This window comes from Mauremys reevesii, linkage group 2, assembly GCF_016161935.1.
Source record: "Mauremys reevesii isolate NIE-2019 linkage group 2, ASM1616193v1, whole genome shotgun sequence".
Taxonomy (NCBI): domain Eukaryota; kingdom Metazoa; phylum Chordata; order Testudines; family Geoemydidae; genus Mauremys; species Mauremys reevesii.
Window position 1 is genome coordinate 218,654,641 of NC_052624.1, and position 19,926 is coordinate 218,674,566.

Consider the following 19,926-nt stretch of genomic DNA (forward strand, 5'->3'; position numbering starts at 1 on the left):
ATGTGAGTCCATATCCCTTTACAGCAATGTCAAACCATGTTTGGCAGGCACACACTCAGTGATTTCAAAATGTAAGTGTGATACTTTGCACAATAGTCCTGAGGGCAGAGCCATCAGGCAAGAAACTGTAGCAGCAGGATTCTAATCCACTGAGGCATCAGTAAATTCAATGACAATCCAACCCTTTAACACTTGCCCTGTGCTTGGGGCTCAGGGAACACACATTCCTATTGTGTGTGGGGGGATTATTTAAATTAAGAGCCAAGATAAAGATGACCGATATTGAGAAACACTCATATCAGACAAAGACATAGGGTTTTGACACCAAGGTCAGCTCCAGCTTTTTTGCTGCCCCAAGCGGCGAAGGAAAAAAAAAAAAAAGACAAACCCAATTAAGCTGCCACCGACATGCCACTGAAGAGGAACAGAGGGACTGAAGGACTTGCCGCTGAATTGCCGCCAAAGACCCCGACATGCCGCCCCAGCAATGAACGGACTGCCGCCCCTTTCTATTGGCCACCCCAGGCACCTGCTTCCTTCGCTGGTGCCTGGAGCCGGCACTGTTTGACACAGTTCCACATGTCATTCTTATAAGCAAACTAGGGAAATGTGGTCTAGGCTAAATTACTTTAAGGTGGGTGAACAACTAGTTGAAAGGCCATACTCAAAAAGTAGTTATCAATGGTGTTCTGTCAGACTCGGAGGGTGTATCTAGTGGAGTCCCACCAGGATTAGTCCTGGACCTGGTACTATTCAATATGTTCATTAAGACTTAGATAATGAAGTGTAGAGAATGCTTATAAAATTTGCAGATGATACCAAGTTGGAAGGGGTTGCAGGATTTTTGGAGGACAGGATTAGAAATCAAAAGATCTTGACAAATTTTTGAGAATTAGTCAGAATTCAATGCAGACAAGTGCAAAGTACTTACTTAGTAAGGAAAAATCTGCTGCACTACTACAAAATGGGGAATAACTGGTTGTAGTATCACTGAAAAGGATCAGGGGTTATGGTGGAACACAAATTGAATGTGAGATGATGCAATTGCGAGAAAGGATATCATCATTTTGGGCTGTATTAACAGGAGTGTTGTATGTAACACACACAAGGTAATTGTCCCACTCTACTTGGCACTGGTAAGGCCTAATCTGGAGTACTATGTCCAGTTCTGAGTCCCACACTTTAAGAAAGATGTGGACAAATTGAAAAGAGTCCAGAGGAGAGCAATAAAATTGATAAAAGGCTTAGAAAATCTGAACTATGATGAAAAGTTAAAAAAACTGGGCATGTTTGAGGGGGACCTGATAACAGTCTTCAAATATGTTAGGATTGTTATAAAGAGGACTGTAGGGATAAATTGTTCTCCAAGTCCACTGAAGATAGAACAAGATATAATGGGCTTAATCTGCATCAAGGGAGATTTAGGTTAGATATTAGGAAAAACCTTCTAACTATAAAAGGTAGTTAAACTCTAGAACAGGCTTCCAAGGGAGGTTGTAGAATCTCCATCAGCTGAGGATTTTAAGAATAGATTGGACAAAAACCTATCATGGATGGTCTAGGTTTACTTGATCCTTCCTCAGCACAGCAGGCTGGACTTGATGACTTCTCAAGGTCCCTTCTAGCCCTACATTTCTATGATTCAATGTCAGTAGTAATACAAAAGTAACATTGCATCTGGTAGGAAAGGGTGGGTCTGAAATGGATCCTGAACAGGAGGAGGGAACAGACTGAGATCACAGAGGTGCGTTCCAGGGAGGGAAGTGGGGACAGAGAAACAGGATGTCAGATAAAGGAATAAAATGAAATAAAACAAAAATGCATGTTCAATAGGACAAATGTTAAACACTTGATCAGAAAAAAAAAGATGACTAATAGGATCTTCTCTGTGAGAGCTTATAAGGGAAATACTTTATATATATATCTATATATATCTATATATACATATATTTATTTATTTATTTATTTATTTCTGAGGGCAAAATTAAATAAATTAAATAAAAATGTCATTCTTTCTCTCCACCCAAAATGTACTCCTATAGCATTAACAGAAACCTATTTCACATATCTTATTGTTCATGTAGGGCTCAGTGCTAAACTTAGTACCAGCGTAGATAATGCATATGACTGTTAGCCCCATTGAACTCAATAGGAATACTCAAGGTTGTAAGTGTTACACTTCCTATTATTCATTTGCTGGACTGGACCCTCTGCTACCACCTATAAAGTTTAAAATGGAAATTAGCCTTAAGAATCAATATGTGATGCAGATTGTCATAAAACGGAGAGCAAATTAGGCCTGAATTATAGCACCAAACAAATCAAAACTGTAACTGAAAGGCTCTGTATTAATAACATTGATACTGGTTAGCGTGACCAGATGTCCTGATAAAATTGGGACTGTCCTGATATTTAACCCTTTGTCCTGCATCCCGATCAATGTACGATCGGGACGCCATTTGTCCCGATATTCAGGTAAGGAGGCATGCGGGAGGGAGGTACCGACTCCGTGGGTGCTCCAGGGTTGGAGCACCCATGAGGAAAAATTGCAGCCAAGCTCCCCCCTCCTCGCCTCCTTCTCCCCCTGGCCTCAGTGTGCTGTGTCCCCACTCCTCCCCCCTCCCAGCATTTCCCGCCACCAAACTGCTGTTTGGCGGCACTTAGAGCTTTCCAGAAGGGAGGGTGGAAGAGCGGGGACACCTCGCGCTCAGGGGAGGAGGAGGAGGAGGAGACAGGGCAGGAGCAGGGACTTGAGGGAAGGGGATGGAATGGGGGCAGAGCAAGGGCGGATGGTTGGGCAGGAAGAGGCGGGGGTGGGCAAACGCCCACCTGGCAGACAGAAAGTCATCAGCACAGGGGTGAGTGGCGGGCAGGGGGGATGAAGAGGCAAGTGGCAGGCGGGGAGGGTAAAGAGGCAAGCAAGCGACGGATGGGCGGTGGGGGTGGGAAGGCGAGCAGTGGGTGGGGGACTGAGGAAGGATGCAGCAAGCCAGCAGGAGGTGAGGAAGGGTGGGGGGGTGAGCAGGGAGGGGGCAGGACCTGGGGCAGAGTGGGGGCAGAGCCTGGGAGGAGCAGGGGTGGACAGTGGGCGGGGCTGATGGCACCCCAATGTGTCCCGATATTTTAGTGTTGTGATCTGGTCACCCTAATACTGGTTGAATTTGGTCTGCCATCACATTGTTCATCCAAGCCATCTGCTTGGATTTTCTACCCCTTCTCCTACCCTTTGTCTGTCTTGCCTTTTTCATTTGTAAGCTCTTCGGGGCAAGAACCACCCTCCATCCTGTGTTTGTACAGTGCCTAGCACAACGCGGCTCCGTTCTTGATTGGCTCTTAAGCACTACCATAATAAACACAATATTATTAGATTCCCCTCAAGACAGAAGAAAACACAAAGAGCTAGTTGAGTTATAAAGCACATAGTATAACCCTGTGCTAAATATAATCTTCCTTCCAGAATAACTATACAAAATACACATTAGTCATTACAAAATAATAACAAACTGTAAAATGACTGAAACCTGATGATACAAACACTGTCCAGAAATTCTGCTGAAATATCCCTTGATAATTATTTCAACGAGAAGACAATCAGAAGAACTAAACAAGCTATGGTTTGTTTACTCCATAAAAATTAATTTGCTGTCTATTAGCTGCTAGATTTTGTATACACACGCAATTATAATTTTGCTTACCTATCAATTCATTTCCTTCAAAACAGCAAAACAACTAATCCTTAATCATGGATTAAGTGACTGGAAGAAGCTCACAGAAGGACTTGCTCACCAACCTTCCAATAAAAATGATTGACTTACAAATTGTAGATTTGGAACCACAAGATTAACTAAGGAAGTCAAATAAAAATATTAGACTTCTTGACTTAATAAAATAGAATTACTTATAAAGTGGCTCCATCTGTTACTTTAGCTGATCTTTAGGGGCTTGTCTGTCTGGTGGACATGTTATTCTGGAGAATGGAAAGTTTTGATTACTGTTATTTCTTTTTCTCCCAATATCCAGAAATCTTTACTTTCATAGTAGGAAAAAGTTATCTGAATATTGAAAATAAATAAATAATAATAATTAATTAATTGGAGAAGGCATAGGCACTGCCTGGAATATCCCATGTGCATCATGACAGAACATGCTAATTATTATAAAAATAATAGGAAATTAAAAAGTAAGTTTCTATTCTTCATCAACCTCATTTCCGTTCTCCATTACATCCTTTAAAATCTTGTCTGTTTAATTTAAAAGTTCTTTGTTGAATTTACACTGGTGTAACTGAGAACAGAACCTGGCTTTGTGGCCTAAAATCCTGGAAAAAAAATCAACTGATGTCTTTTAAAATAATATCCTCCCATAACAAAGGCAAAATTTGAGCCACCTACCTGTTGTGAATTTAGATGACTCTTTCCTCTACATAAAGGGAGAATAGTGAATATATATGGTCTTTTAATTTTTAGGACTACTTTAGCATGTAGGGTACACCAAAGCTGTTCCTGTTTTGCAGAAAGTATTTGGATAAAAGGCAGCTAAGAAAATCTCATGAAATTAATGAAATATTCATGTTTACCCAAACATTCAATTAGAAGATAACTTGAGGACCACCGTATCTTTGTGGAAAATACTACTTTAATTTTCAGATGAAAAGACAGAATTGAAAACTCATGTATTCAGAGTAATGATGATTAGGAAGCCACAGTTACATATAGGGAATAGGGAGAAAATGTAAGTCATGGTTCAGAAAGGAGGGACCCATAACTTTCCAAAGCAAAAAATATGCTTCTTAATATGACTAGTTGTCAGGCTTATAGAGGCTCAAAGTATAGATGTTGCAGTAGCAAATTTAACTCCATTAGGGATAACACACTATTCAAAGGAACACTGTGTATTTCTAGTCACATTCTAGAAGACATCCTAGCAGAAGATTGTCTTTTGGTTGCTAGATATTACTTTGTCTGAATACCTCTCTGGGGAATAGATGCTCACTTTTGTTAATCAAAATGACAAGTGTAACTTGGAAGGATCTGGGCGATGGAGGTTCCTGTGACTTGGGTTCTGAGTGGAGAGAGAGAAAGTGATGAAGAAGCTGTCATCTTCACTGGATCTGGAAATAAGGGTCTCCATGCACAATATGAGATGATTAGTATAATCTAAGACCTCTTTCTCCAAATCTATTGAATGGCTCCTAGGAGAAGAGGGAAAGGAAGGACACATAAAATAGGTGTTTCTCCTACTGTACCATAGCTCCATGTACCTTTTGTTTTTGAAAGAAGAAACAGAAAGGGGTACTGAATTGTCATTTGACACAAAATGATCATTTAAAAAAATGAACATAAGTGATGAGCCAAATAAGGAGCTCTATCTGCATCCTGATCTGAGTGAACCAGCCTTATGACTGAGAGATCCCTTTATCAATCCAGTTCAATAGACACTTTGTGACCATCTGAAACAAAAGTTATCACCATGCCACTGACATAAATTAAAAGAGTTGATAACTAAATCCAGTTTCAAGGAGATGGGTGGCCACCTCAAAAACCTCAGCCATGAAAATAGGTGTAATTGGAACCCTCGCTGTCTACTGTGTCAGTAAATCCAGAAGCTGAATAAGCATGAAAATTTCTAAACTCTAGAGAAGATCTCTCTAGGTCAGGGAGGAAGTTTGCTCGGTGCTTAACCATGTTGTACCTGTTCTATGGATAACTGGAGGTCTGCAGTTTCCAAGGTTATCAGTCCTGCATTCTTCACAAGCACTACATTCTCTAAAACTAAGTATTTAAAGAGAAAGAAACCATGCTGTGTGAACTGCACTCAAAAGTATTTCTCTGTCCATCAGAAAAGATTCTAAAAAATAGACATTTGTATGGGTAATAAAGTGTCACTGTTACATTAGATATTATATACATATTTTATATGCCTATAACTTTTATATTTCAGTGCATAAGAAACTTCCTCTATGGTAGGTATTTTATAATTATGCCTTCCTGATATTAGCAACTGTTAGTGACAGGATACAGGATTTGATGCCCCACTAGTCTTTTCTGGTATGTCAATACCTATGTTCCCTGCTATCACCCTTCATGTCAGCACATGAATCTGTGGAGATATTATCTGAATATGTTTTCTAATAGACTTTTTTTTACAACTCCCAGAGTTAGTCTGGCTCCTCTCAACACTAAGAGGTTTATGCTTCTTTTGCATCTACCATGCTTTTTAAAAAAAATAGCACTCCCCAGCCTGAGGATTTATATACATAGACCAGGGAGTGCAATTATTCTGTCCTTCTACCATCCAGTCATGAGAATAAATTACTTATGGTGAAACTTGGTCAAGCATCCTGCATATTGCCTTGAAAGGGGGACCTGTGAAAAATCAGACATATTTGCAGTTGTCTCACATGTAGTCCAAGCCAGGATAGTGATATATCATGCATCATGGGCACCTCTCTTTTCAGTAAACTGGTGGTCTAAACACTGGGGGAAATGTTGGCAGGTTCATTAAAGATACTCTCCTTCCTGGGACTGTATTCGCTAATTGCATCTTCCTGCACCTTTGAAATGTAGAGGTCAAGGAATGTGTATAGAAGAGGTATAATACTGAAGGGCCAAACTTTATTTGTTTTTGCCATGTCAACTTTTCTAATGTGTCTTTTCTCATTGCTCAGCATCATCAGGAGGAAATGGCAGTGAGCCTGATGAAAAACACCAGTGGGCTACAGCCAGGATATATTCACACTTTAATCTCCTTTTTGTAAATCTTATAATGCTACTTTCATGCAAAAATACCAGTTATGTAGAATGTACATAGCCTAACCACATAGACAAAAGACTGTGTGTCTTACCTATACACTTATCTATTAAAGAATTCTGCAAATAACTAACCACTGTAACTCAGTGTATTGACATCATTACTGGATACAAGATGTTATCACAATAAGACCTGATATGTTCTAGGCACAATTATGTTGATCACAATTGACTTTTATGCCCAAACCCACAATTCATTTCCCTCCCATACTTTATTGCTTAACGGGATGAATGTTTCTGACCTACTCTGACCTTCTTCACACAAAAAGAAGAAAAGGTAAACTGCATTTCCCCCAGGGAGACTCATGAAAGTTGCTAGCATTTATTTAATATATGGACCAAATGGTGCTGTCAGTATCAATAAAACAAGACATCTTGAATTAATAAATTCAGAGCTAAATGTTACATCAGTTATTTTCTCTGTGCTTAATTCTAGGAATAACAGAACTGCCAGTGCAGAATGTGGGTAGGAATTCATTTTCATGAGAATTGTTTCTGTGCTGACCCAAGGAGAGAACAAGTCAATGTAAATATGAAAAGGGAGGGGCTTGATTTAAAACCACTCAGTAGTTTTGTTTTTCCAAAAAATATGAAGCTCGACTTTTGCAGCCAAAGTGACAATCACATGACACCAGTAAACTCGATTCCCCCTCTCACACCTCCAGATAAGGACAGCATAATTTGTTAGGTTTGGTGTAACTTTATCCTCCACCCTACACATTCACACACACACACACCGAGGAGCCCAACACAAGATGAACTCTTATTTTGGGGAATGGAGCCAAAGCGGAAGCGGCAGGATAATAAATTGCTTCCTATATTTGCTTGCTAGTTGTTTAAAAATTATGGGTCTGAGAGGAGTCCCCTACAAGGTGCAGCGGGCGGAAGGGGTAGGAGAGTTCAATCCTTGAGGGGGCCATTTAGGGACCTGGGGAAAAAATCTGCCTGGGGATTAGTCCTGCTTTGAGCAGGGGGTTCGACTAGATGGGGTAGGCAACCTATGGCACGTGGGCTGAAGGCAGCACCCAAGCTGATTTTCAGTGGTAATCACACTGCCCAGGTCCTGGTCACTGGTTCAGGGGGGCGCTGCATTTTAATTTAATTGTAAATGAAGCTTCTTAAACATTTAAAAAACCTTATTTACTTTGCATACAGCAATAGTTTAGTTATATATTACAGACTTATAGAAAGAGACCTTCTGAAAACGTTAACATGTATTATTGGCAGGTAAAACCTTAAATTAGAGTGAATAAATGAAGACTTGGCACAGCACTTCTGAAAGGTTGCCGACCCCTGGACTAGATGACCTCCTGAGGTCCCTTCCAAGCCTGATATTCTATTCTGTGATCCACCGGGTGTTGATGCGCTGAGTCTCCCCTCTGCCCGGGGAGGGACGCAAAGGCAGAAACAAATCCAGGGGCTGCCGAGAGCCTGGAAACGACGGGGAAGTGATAAAGAAGAAAAGCTCCCCTGGAGCAGCCCTCGACCCCTGTTCTGTAAGAAGCTCCTGGTGCTGCCGCGGCTCGCCCCCGCCCCCAGCGGCTCTCCCTACGCAGCGCTGTGCTTTCCGCTGCCCCAGCCCATCATCCGACCTGCTGCCCCTGCCTGCGGGTGTGTAAGGGAGAGGGACAGCAGCTCACGGGGTAAACTCAGGCTCTTAGCCTCGGGAGACCTGCAGCACTTAAAGGCTAACAAGGCACCCGAGGACCTGAAAGTGAATGGGAATCGCTTAGGTAGAAACTTTAAGGACAAGGTGGGGAAAGTTCTGCAGCTCACACAGGCAGCAGCATCCAATCCCGGGCATCGGGCCACGCGCTCTGCTCCAGTCAAAACATCCGCACGCTGCCCCCGCTCCTGCCTGCACTGAAAGTTTGCAGCTTTCGCGCTGCGGTGGCTGCCACGGGAGCCGAGCAGCAGCGACAAGGACACCAGGGCAGAGGGGGAAGGAAGCGGAGAAGCAGATTTCTAGAAGCTCGCTCTCTGCTTCTGTGTTTCTACAAGGCTGAAGCCAGCTCCTCTGCGCGGCGGGGATCCACGTGCAGGCAGCAGATCTCAGACGAGCCAGGAGGACTGTCAGCCTGGCTCCTGCTGGCTCTAAAGCCATCAACACATCCCGCTCCCGCAGATAGGGGGGCAGGGTAGAAACACAGATCCCCACGGAGCACGATAAAACACGCGTGCTTGCCCTCGCGGGAGCTGGGGAGACGCGCCCTTCCTCCCGGCCTAGGTGTGACAAGTACCGCAGCTGCTGAGGACAAGTTTCCTCTGCCAGGCCCGGGATGGAGAGAGAGGCTGAGCTGTCCCCCGCCTGCTGAGATCGGGGGCGCGGAGGGGAAAACGAGAGGGGAAGGGACGCTGCTCTTACCTACGTGCCTGGAGCTGGTGAAGATCCGGGGCACCTGCCCCGCTGCTCGCTCCCTGGAGGCGGAGGCAGAGGAAGTCACCCGGGGCTCTTGGTCCACAGCTGCAGAGTAAAGGGCACTGCCGCTGTAGCGCCTGGCGATCACCCTGTCCCCCCTCGGGGGGTGGTGGGGCTGGTGGCTCTGGCTGTCCCCCATAGCTTGCAAGAGGAGATCGAGCAGAGTCCTCCTGTCCCCTCCTGGCGCCTCCAGGTCCCTGCTGCTGCCCTCGACCCCTGGCGGCGCAGGGGCTGAAGTGAGCAGCAGGAAGAAGATGGCAGGCAGAGCGTGACATCTCTTTGCCCCTCGCATCTCTCTGGCTCCTGGGAGAAGAGAGAGCAGAGCACGGTTAGCTCCTGGCCATGCCCGCACCCAGCCCTCTCCTCATGCTGGGGCCGGCTCCTGTCCCACTGGGTGGGGAAAGCGAGCGAAGCCAATGGGGGCTGACTGGGGCCGGCTGCAGGGCGCTGGGTAGACTGGCTGGAGCGCAGCGGAGGCGCGTGTTGCTGGACGCGCAGGGAGCCGGGTGGGCGCAAGGGCGCTGGGCTCAGCACACCCGTCTCCTCTCCCGCGCCTACACTGCGCGCTGCCGGGCTGGGGACCTTGCTAGTGCCAGCCCCGCTGCGCTGGGGTGGGAGGCGGCGGGGGAGAAGGAGGGCTCTCCGGATGGCCTGGCCCCGCCACACTTCTCCGCCCACCGCGGCAAGAGCTGCAGTTTCATCTCAGATCCCTTTAGGACACATTTATAGACACGGATTAGGACAAGGGTATTAACCGAGCAGCACATATTACAATCCAGGGCTTTATTGGGGGATTTGCCTGGCTTTCTTCTCCCAACGTGATCATTCCTGAAGCTTTAGTCATTCAGCGGAATCACAACCAGTTTTAACTTTCACAGATAACCAAGGCAGAGACTTTTTTCTTAATGGGGAAGGAAGGAGAAATCGTCCCAGGACTTTTAAGCCATAGAACTAGAAATCCCCACACTACTCTGGCATTGCCCTAGATTCTCATACTGATATACATTATATAAAATACACTCTCGCTGTCTTTCCACTTAGAATGACAATTTCCCCCAGTTCTTGTTATGGGCTTGACTCATCTCTGTGAATCTACTGGGCACATTCATTGATCGAACTCCTGGCTTTCGGGGGCGGGGGGGTAATGATTTTGCCAGGTGACTGGTAAGAGAATTTAGGCGCTTTGTTTTTCAATGCAGCCCGTATTCTGACAAGAATACATTTTAAAAGTCCAAACCTTTAGTATGTTTTACTATATCAGTGCGAGAGTTCAAAGCCCTCCTACATCCACACGAGCACATTACACACGTGGAGATACTACAGCCAAGATACTTCCATAAGTATCTTAGGAAAACAGAGGCTGGGGTGTTTCATTATTTTGGAGCGGAGACAAATATGAAAGGCGGTTTAAAAGGCAAACACAAAAATGACGGGCTGAGACTCCTAGCAGAGAACTTAATACCTGTAAGTAAGCTATTCTAAATATAGCAAACAATTAGGATTACGAAAGGGAAGAATAATTCAGTTATTTACAAACCGATTTATGTTTGCATCGCTTGCAACTCCCTTTTGTCAAAAGAGCTAAAAAGATCTCGCAGCAAGCGACCTGCCCCAAAAATATTTCTAGGTGTCCAACCCTTCGCCGGCAGCTATTGCCTATGACTAGCTCTAGGAATGAATTGGGAACGGATTTAGCCTTTCATTCATTGATGCGGCGAGCGGATCCTGATTATTCTAAGTGGTGACACAACCCCTGGAATAATTAAAGAAATCGCTAAACCCCAGCCACCATATCTTGACTACAAAGAGAATTGCAGCAGCCTGGCAAAATGTCTCTCTAAACAGAGGACAAGAGGGAGCGCTTACCTTGAAGTAGAGTCAAATTTTGCTCAACTCCGGTATTTCTAAGTTGCTAAGAGACTTTCCTTCCTCTTCCTCCCAGTGAAGACTTACTTCTTTGGTTAGAGAGTGAATGGGGAACGATCGGTTCTAAACCCAGAACGGTAGGATGCGCCTTTAGCAGCCATTCGCCTGTCTTATATAGTTCACTATCGGCGTATTCATTTGAGTACTATCGACTGTAGGTGGGTGGCAGTCAATGAAGACATCTTTGGTAATCATTCTTCGCCTCAGCGAAAGTGTTTCTGACAAACTTCCTCCTCCCTTTTCGTCCCCCCGGTGGATAGCAATTGAAAGCCATCAATTGAAGTGGCTCGGATCTATTTGTGAAATTAGATTTCTCTGTAGATTAGGAAATGCTTGCTAATAAACCTACACGTACGAGAGAGGAGAATACTTTTGAACGCAGTGGAATTCCCTTGTACAGCTATTAATACATTGGGAGAAAGTAAAATTAATTTCTTTCATATTGGAAAAAAGAAGCCACCAGAAAGGAACAGTGTGTATAAATTGCACACACCCAGGTTTGTCATGGTTTGAGGGCAGGTAGGGAGAGAAAGTTTTTAATGAACCAATGAAGTAAAGCACATTACAAGTTAATACTTTTCTTTAAAAAATAATTTCAGAACATGGGAGACAAAAAAATAAAATGGCAAAATAGTTACCACTGCCTTAGCAAAATCATTAATTCCAAAATGTTTGTAAATTTGCCTTAAAGATTCATAAAGATGGAAAGGAAGCTTTGAAATCATCGGAAATTGGACCTCTGCACTGGAAGAACAGTCAGGCACAGATGGTACTGTAGTAAATTGAAAAGCAGCACATTTAAAAATGATATGAGGAAATACTTCTTTACAACAGCACAGAATTAGCCCATGAAGCCCTTTGTCACAAGTCACCTGAGGCCAAAGTTTAACATGATTAAAAAAAGAATTGGACATTTATATGGAGTAACCAAAGTTGTAAGAGTAAGGGGTTTTTTTAAGCAAGAGTTTTGTAGGAGATATAAATCTTCATGCTTAGACAACATATAAGCCAAACTTTAACTAATATGGGAGCTAGGAAGAAACTTTCCCTTGGTCAGATTATCCCATAATTGGCTATCTCGGGGTTGTTTGAATCATCCTTAGAAGTATTGGGGACTGGTCCTTGTCAGACAGCATGCTGTGCTACATGGAGTGACCTGGTCTGGCAATCACTGTGATCCTAAAGTAATCTTCCCAATCTCAGGTCTCAAAACCATAGTAACGAGCAGTATTTTGCAAGCTTCCCTAGTCAGCTCTGCAAATGCAGCTGAATCTTGATCAGTAACATCTTGGGGATCCTGATCTGGACACCTGAGCATCCCTTGAGCAAAACCTACTATTCATGCCATCCAAATTCTGTGGTGGTTCTGGGAAGCGGATGTTGGCTAGGAATTAGTATAAAACCAGCAAATTTGGTTGTACGTAGCCATAACTTATTCCTTGACACGTATGGTCAATAATCTATAGTTATATACTGCAAAGCTCTGTATCACACTTTCATTTTATTTGCTTGTCATTCATTGAATACCTTGTAGAACACCCAACTTCTTCCTTTCTCTTTTATTCCTGCTACCAGTTCTTTCTTTCTTTCCAGTGACCTGCACCCTAACATTTTTGGATCAACAATACACTGGTATTCCCACCTAAAAAAACAATAAAGACTTTCAATTAAATAAATAAATATAAAAACAACAACCCAGGTTGCCAAAGGTGAAAGTCCAATGCACTATCCCATCTTTTACATTTTTTTAAATGTATTCCTCCTCTGTTTTCAAGAGAGTAAACAAGAAACCAAGGGAGTAAGAGAGTAAGCATAACAGATAGTAGGGCTGATCTAGCTTCCATTAAAGTCACTGCAAAGATTCTCATTGACTGCAATGTGAGTTGGATCAACCTCTAAAATAATGACAAGAACTAATTAGGGCAACATGATTCCTGAATCTCTACTTTTAAGTAGCTTTTCCTATTTTGTTAAAAAAAAGTAACCAAGAATCTCAGAGACTATGGTTTTTTTTTAGAGATTTATTTTCTATTATTGCGCAAAGCCTTACTTCTGCTTATATTGTTTGGGAATGTGCATTCTTCAGAAAGTATTTCAAAGAAGGAGACATGGGAAGCAACTAGGGGGAGAAGACTGCTTTACTAATCCCAGGCAATTTTAATAGGTTGAAAACCTATTCTCAGGCCAAGACTGCAGCAGGGCTATCTAGCAGTGGCCATGAAGAGCCCCTACATCAGTATTCTTGGAAAGAATCCCAGTGTGATTTTTATAGCAAAAGTACTTGGAAAACAGCAAAGAGAGTAATTCTTAATTCTAAAGGATTTAGAGTTGACATGGCCCCTTATTTAGGACATATGTAAAGAACATGACCACAATAGCCATAAATTGTTTGAGATATTTACTTGCTATCTGAACTATAAACCACTGGTTAGTTACTGCATTGATTAGTGGTACTTTCTTTTTCTTCTCTGACATCCCTCAGTGACAAGTGTGTGTTTAGCTGGGCTGAAATTAAAGTCATACCGACAAAATCATTTGAGCTCAGTGAGACACTCTTTTGAATTTTCACTTTATCCTCAGCTCAATTGCAAGTGGGTGACCTGCTTGCCAGTGTTGCTTTAGTGATGAGGTTTCTAGGTACTAAAATACACAAACTACCCAAGTTTACCCTCAAATTATCCATATAACTGAAAGCAGATAAAGTGAAGATTCAAAGGATAGGTGCCTGACTGAGTCAAAGTGAATCTGTTAGCATGTCTTTCATGTCAACCCGGCTACACAAGAAAACCCAGAAGGTGAAATCCTACTCCTTTTGAAGTCAATGGGAATTTTAACTTATAATCATCAGTTTTATGTTACTCAGTACATTTGCAGGTGGTTGAGGTGGGTGCCCCAGCCTGTTCCAGAAGCATCCATAATAAAAGCCATCATCAGGGAAGTGACTGAGAATGTTTCCCCCTTTCCACACATTCAAGGGGTCTAGCCACCAAATGACCACTCACCGGACTTCAGGCAGGACCGTGTTCATGAGCCATCTGGATGTGGAGGCCAAAGTTGTAAGGACCAAAGGTGAAGTTTGACAAGGTGCACATCGACATGTAGCCTAAGAGCTCCAGACACATAGGGACTGTCATAGTCTATTTAATCTGTGAATTGTTTATGACAGACTGAAGAGATCATAATCTTTCTGTTGGCAGGTAACCACTTGCTTCTCTGGAGCTGACTAAAGCTCCTATTAACTCTACTGTGTGTGATGGTATGAGAGACAATTTACTGTAGTTCACAAGGAATCCTAGTTGAGAGAACAGAGAAAGGACACAATTTAAGGTTGTCTCAAGCTTCTGAAGGGATCTGCTGCTGATCAGCCAGTATGGGTAAATGTGGATTTCCTGTTTTCATAAATGTGTTGCCACTACTTCCAGGCACTCGGTGAACACTCTTGGTGCCATGGAGAATCAGAAGGGCAGAACTCTGTATTAATAAGAAGCCCCGCTGTGAATCTTAGATACTTCTTGTGGCCCAGGTGGATGGTGATATGGAAGTAAACATCCTGCGAATGAAGAGCTACACACCAGTCTTGAGCTTGGAGAGACCCTCAGTAGGGCCCCGGTAGCATACCTTGTGCATATAGAAGGTTTGCTGGTTGTTGGCTAGACAAATGCGAGTCTTGACTACCCAGTGGCAGCTGGGTCCTATAGGAGAAGTCTGTATGTCTCTTTGTGTCGCTGATTGCAGACCTCAGAGGAGAACGTTCTTTGTTCTATGATGGGGAGAACGTATTTCTAAACAGATAGAACTTGTGTTTAAAGTGCTCCCAGTAACAGAGTCAGTACTGAGGTTGGTAGATTTTTTCAGCACCAATAAAGGACCTTGTTCAGTCTGAGTCTCATGCCCCAATGGGATCGACGCAGAGAGGAACATTGTCAGAGTCTGTTGCATTAATGTCATGCAAAGTTTGTAGGATTTCTCTCCAGAGGCTTTGCTGTGACTCTCCTCATGGGAGGACACTGAGCGCTTTCTTGAACTTCTGCCTTGGTGCGTGGAGCAACTCCTTTTGGTGCTCTATTTGACGCTGGAGGTGTCGCTGTAGGCTTCAACATTTAAGCTGACTTTAGTGCCAGTGCCAATATCTATACCAGATCTTTCCTCAGTGCTGTCTTCTCCATGGTGGTCTTATATGTCACCCCCCTGCTTGATAGTATGCTTGAAGATGCTGGCTTGTCCACCAGTAGGATTCTGGAGCTTGTTTCCACAGGGTCCGATGAGATCTGCCTGGACTGTTCCAGAGGGTGGAGTCTCTGCCTCTCATATCAAGACTGGATAAGAATACCAAGCATCAGCTCAGAAGGTGATTGCCCCAGGCAAAAGAGAAATCTACTCTGCCTGCCCTTTAGTAGAATTAGACTATCACAGGATGGACAGAATTGGAAGCCTGCAGATTTGAGTCTGCCATTCTGAAGAGCCCTGTGTGGGTTGGGAGGTGGGGGGAATGGTCTAACTAGAAAAGTTTGTTCCAGATGGTTGGAATCAGATCATGGTGAGGGAAACAGGAGACCAGAAGTGGTTCTGAAGATTCTGAAGATTAGCCTGAGCTAAGAACTAGTGGATCAGACAGTCTCCAGATTCTGTCTCATGGCCATGGGCAATAAGAGGGAACTAAGAGAAGATTGTGGCCACCCCACCCTTTGTCCTTTATACAGGAGCATGAGGAGTCACAGGGCCTATGAATAGTCATGACAGACACTGCTATTAACAACCCTCCAGAAAAACTATAGTCTCACACACAAGGCACATGCTCATCTGCAGTGGGCTACACACTGACACATACTTGAAGAATAACATAACTGGGTGTGGCCAAAAGAGCTGAAGTTATCTTTGGAAGTATAAACAATACAAGTCGGAGTACAAAGGTACTAGTACCACTTAATTTGGCACTGGTTTGACCACTACTGGAATACTGTATCAAGTTCTGATGTCCACAATTCAAGAAGGATTTTAATAAATTGAAGAGGTGTTAGAGAAGACACACAAGAATGTTTAAAGGATTAGAAAACATGCCTTACAGTGAAAAAGTCAAGGAGCTCAATCTATTTAGTTTATCAAAGAGAAGGTTATGAGATGAGCTGATCACAATCTATAAGTATCTACAAAGGAACAGAAATGTGATAATAAAGTGCTCTTCAGTCTAGCAGACAAAGTATAACAAGACCCAATCATTGAAGATGAAGCTAGAAAAATATAGACTAGAAATACAATGCAATTTTTTAACAGGGAGGATAATTAACCATTAAATTTTCATATCCTATTTGGAATCACATAATCTCTTGGCCCCAAGTGTATTTTATTGTGAAGAGTTTCAGAGGCAAATTATGGATTATTTAGTGGTGTGGGTTTTTCTTATCAATTAAAAAAAATTGTATTTCACTTTCAGTTAATTTCCCCTTTTCATGTATTATGATATTGAATGCATCGACACACCTATCTTCAAAAACTTAAATATAATGAAATCACTAATTCTTTATAGTTTTGTTACCTTTCTGGCCCTTTTCCCTCTTTTCCCACCCTCTGCTTCCTGCCTTCTGTCATGGTATCCTCTGCAATGGTCTCTCTGCCTCTACTCCAGGTGCCCCTATTTCCTCCTTTAAGTCCTTCCTGCCATTGCTCAGTCCTTCCTTACCCATCCCTTCCATCTATCCATGTATCCACCCCCACACAGAAAAATCTCTCATCCCTTATATTTCCTTTTAATTTAGAAACACACACACACACTACAGTTGCAAGATCAAACACTGGGAAATTCCAAGAGTTAAGGCTTCAATGTTGTACATCCCATATATTTTAATAACAGAGAGCAATATTTTAAGATGTACATTTAACATGAGAAAATGCTGAATATGTGCAATCTATCAGTCATATCATGCTCTTCACTGTGACATCTGAGTTGTGCCCAAGTTATTGTTGAGGCAACCTTAACATTTTTAATTCCCTAACTTTTAATGGTCCTGCAACCGTAATGTCACACTATCATTTTTGTTAGTTCCATAGGTATTTTTAAGGGAAGAAAAGAAGAAAAATTGTAAGAGAAAATCAGGAAGTGATCACTGTGAATGAGTTATAAGCTCTTCTGTTGTAGGCTTTTTCTCGGTTTAACTGAAATGGAGGTTAATTTATGCTGAGTTGTACATTTCTCAGTCCACACCTGTTCATCTCCTTTCACTACAGATATTTGCCATGTACAAGAATTAACAAGTGCATATCTAATTGGGGCCCAATAAAACCCTTGGGACCCACACTTGAAGAGTACCATCCACATGGAATAATGGGTCGTGCAACTATCTCTACATCAATGTCCTCCTTTTTCTGGTACCTCATGGAGAGCCCTGCACTGAAAACATAGACCTGCACATAGGGAGAAAGGCTGGCCAGGTGCATAAAGGGCAAAGTGGAACTGAAAAGAATGTATGTTATCCCCCCTCAAGCCTGAGGGAATCAATACAAAATATAACATGAAGCCAGACTGTACTGCATTTGGGTGGAGTCTGGTTGGGAATTCCTTTTTAAGAGGGTTCTGTGGGCAGCTAAGGTCTACAAAGGAGCTACCCGGCCCAGAGTGAAAGAGACCCCAAACCCAGCATAGACACACCGGGCCTTCCCTATGAATAGTCCCAGCCTTCTCTTGGTTCCCCAAGATCAAATCAGTATCTTAGATGTCTGTATAGTATTACGAGAAGTATGGGGAATAAGCAGAAAGAACGTGAAATGCTAGTAAATAAACACAACTATGACAGTTGGCATTACAGAGACCTGGTGGGATAATATGCATAACTGGAATATTGATATAGAAGGGTACAGCTTGCTCAGGCAGGGGAAAAAGGAAGGAGGTTATGCCTTATATATTAAAAATGTATACACTTGGACTGAGGTTAAGATGGAAATAGGAGACAGACTTGTTGAAAGTCTCTGGGTAAGGATAAAAGGGTAAAAAACAAGGGTGATGTCATGGTTGGGTCTACTACAGACTACCTAGCCAGGAAGAAGAAGTGGATGAGGCTTTTTTTAAACTAATAAAATCATCCAAAGCACAGGACTTGGTGGTGATGGGGGACTTCAACTACTCAGACATCTGTTGGGAAAATAACACAGCAAGGCACAGATTATCAACAAGTTCTTGGAATATATTGGAGACAATTTTTTATTTCAGAAGGTGAAGAAAGCTACTAAGAGGGAGGCTGTTCTAGATTTGATTTTGCGAATAGGGAGGAACTGTTTGAGAATTTGAAAGTGGAAGGCATCTTGGGTGAAAGTGATCATGAAATGATAGAGTTCATGATTCTAAGGAATGGTAGGAGGGAGAACAGCAAAATAAAGACAATGGATTTCAAGAAGGCAGACTTTAGCAAACTCACGGAGTTGGTAGGTAAGATCCCATGGGAAGCAAGTCTAAGAGGAAAAACAACTGAAGAAAGTTGGCACTTCTTCAAAGAGACATTATTAAGGGCACAAGAGCAAACTATCCCACTGCGTAGGAAAGATAGGAAGTATGGGAAGAGACCACCTTGGCTAAACCAGGAGATCTTCAATGATCTAAAAATCAAAAAAGAATCCTACAAAAAGTAGAAAATAGGTCAAATTACAAAGGATGAATACTGTATAAACTAACACAATTATGTAGGGACAAAATTAGAAAGGCCGAGTTGCAAAATGAGATGAAACTAGCTAGACACATAAAGGGTAACAAGAAAACATTCTACAAATACATGAGAAGCAAGAGGAAGACCAAGGACAGGGTAGGCTTATTACTCAATGGGGGTGGGGGAACGAGGGGAAGGGAGAATAATAACAGAAAATGTGGAAATGGCAGAAGTGCTTAAGGAAAAAACAAGTTTAAAATGATGTAGACAAATTAGATGTCTTCAAGTCACCAGGGCCTGATGAAATGCATCCTAGAATATTCAAGGAACTTACTGAGGAGATATCATTAGCGATTATCTTTGAAAAATCATGGAAGACTGGAGAGATCCCAGAAGACTGGAAAAGGGCAAATATAGTGCCAATTTATATAAAGAGAAATAAGGACAACCCAGGGAATTACAGACCAGGCAGCTTAACTTCTGTACCCAGAAAAATAATGGAGCAAATAATTAAACAATCAATTTGAAAACATCTAGATCAGTGGTTCTCAAAGTGGTTGTCACTTATCACCTTATTATCTTCTAGATCAGTGGTTCTCAAAGCTGGTCCACCGCTTGTTCAGGGAAAGCCCCCGGCGGGTCAGGCCTGTTTGTTTACCTGCTGCATCCGCAGGTTCAGCTGATCGCAGCTCCCATTGGCTGCAATTTGCCACTCCAGGCCAATGGGGGCTGCGGGAAGCGGTGCAGGCTGAGGGATGTGCTGGCCGCCCTTCCCGCAGACCTGGAGCGGCAAACTGTGGCCAGTGGAAGCCACGATCAGCCGAACCTGTGGACGTGGCAGGTAAACAAGACGGCCTGGCTCGCCAGGAACTTTCCCTGAACAAACAGCGGACCAGCTTTGAGAACCACTGATCTAGAAGATAATAAGGTGATAAGTGACAACATGAATTTGTCAAAAACAAATCATATCAAACCAACCTGATAGGTTTCTTTGACAGGGTAACAAGCCTTGTGGATGGAGGGAAGCGGTAGATGCGGTAGATCCTAACTTTAGTAAAGCTTTTGATACTGTCTCGCATGACCTTCTGATAAACAAACTGGGGAAATGCAACCTATATGGAGCTACTGTAAGGTGGGTGCA

At 42.9% G+C, this 19,926-nt stretch overlaps 1 protein-coding gene across 2 annotated transcripts in view; it reads right to left on the minus strand.

Annotated features, from left to right (window-relative positions):
* The window catches only part of ALKAL1 (ALK and LTK ligand 1), a 50,315-nt gene extending 40,660 nt beyond the window's left edge, over positions 1–9,655 (minus strand). For both annotated transcript variants that reach the window (XM_039526870.1, XM_039526869.1), the window contains exon 1: positions 9,175–9,655. In XM_039526870.1, coding sequence (XP_039382804.1) covers positions 9,175–9,520 — 346 coding nt within the window. In that variant the 5' untranslated portion in view covers positions 9,521–9,655. The remainder of the gene's footprint in view (positions 1–9,174) is intronic.
* Positions 9,656–19,926: the final 10,271 nt, after the last annotated feature.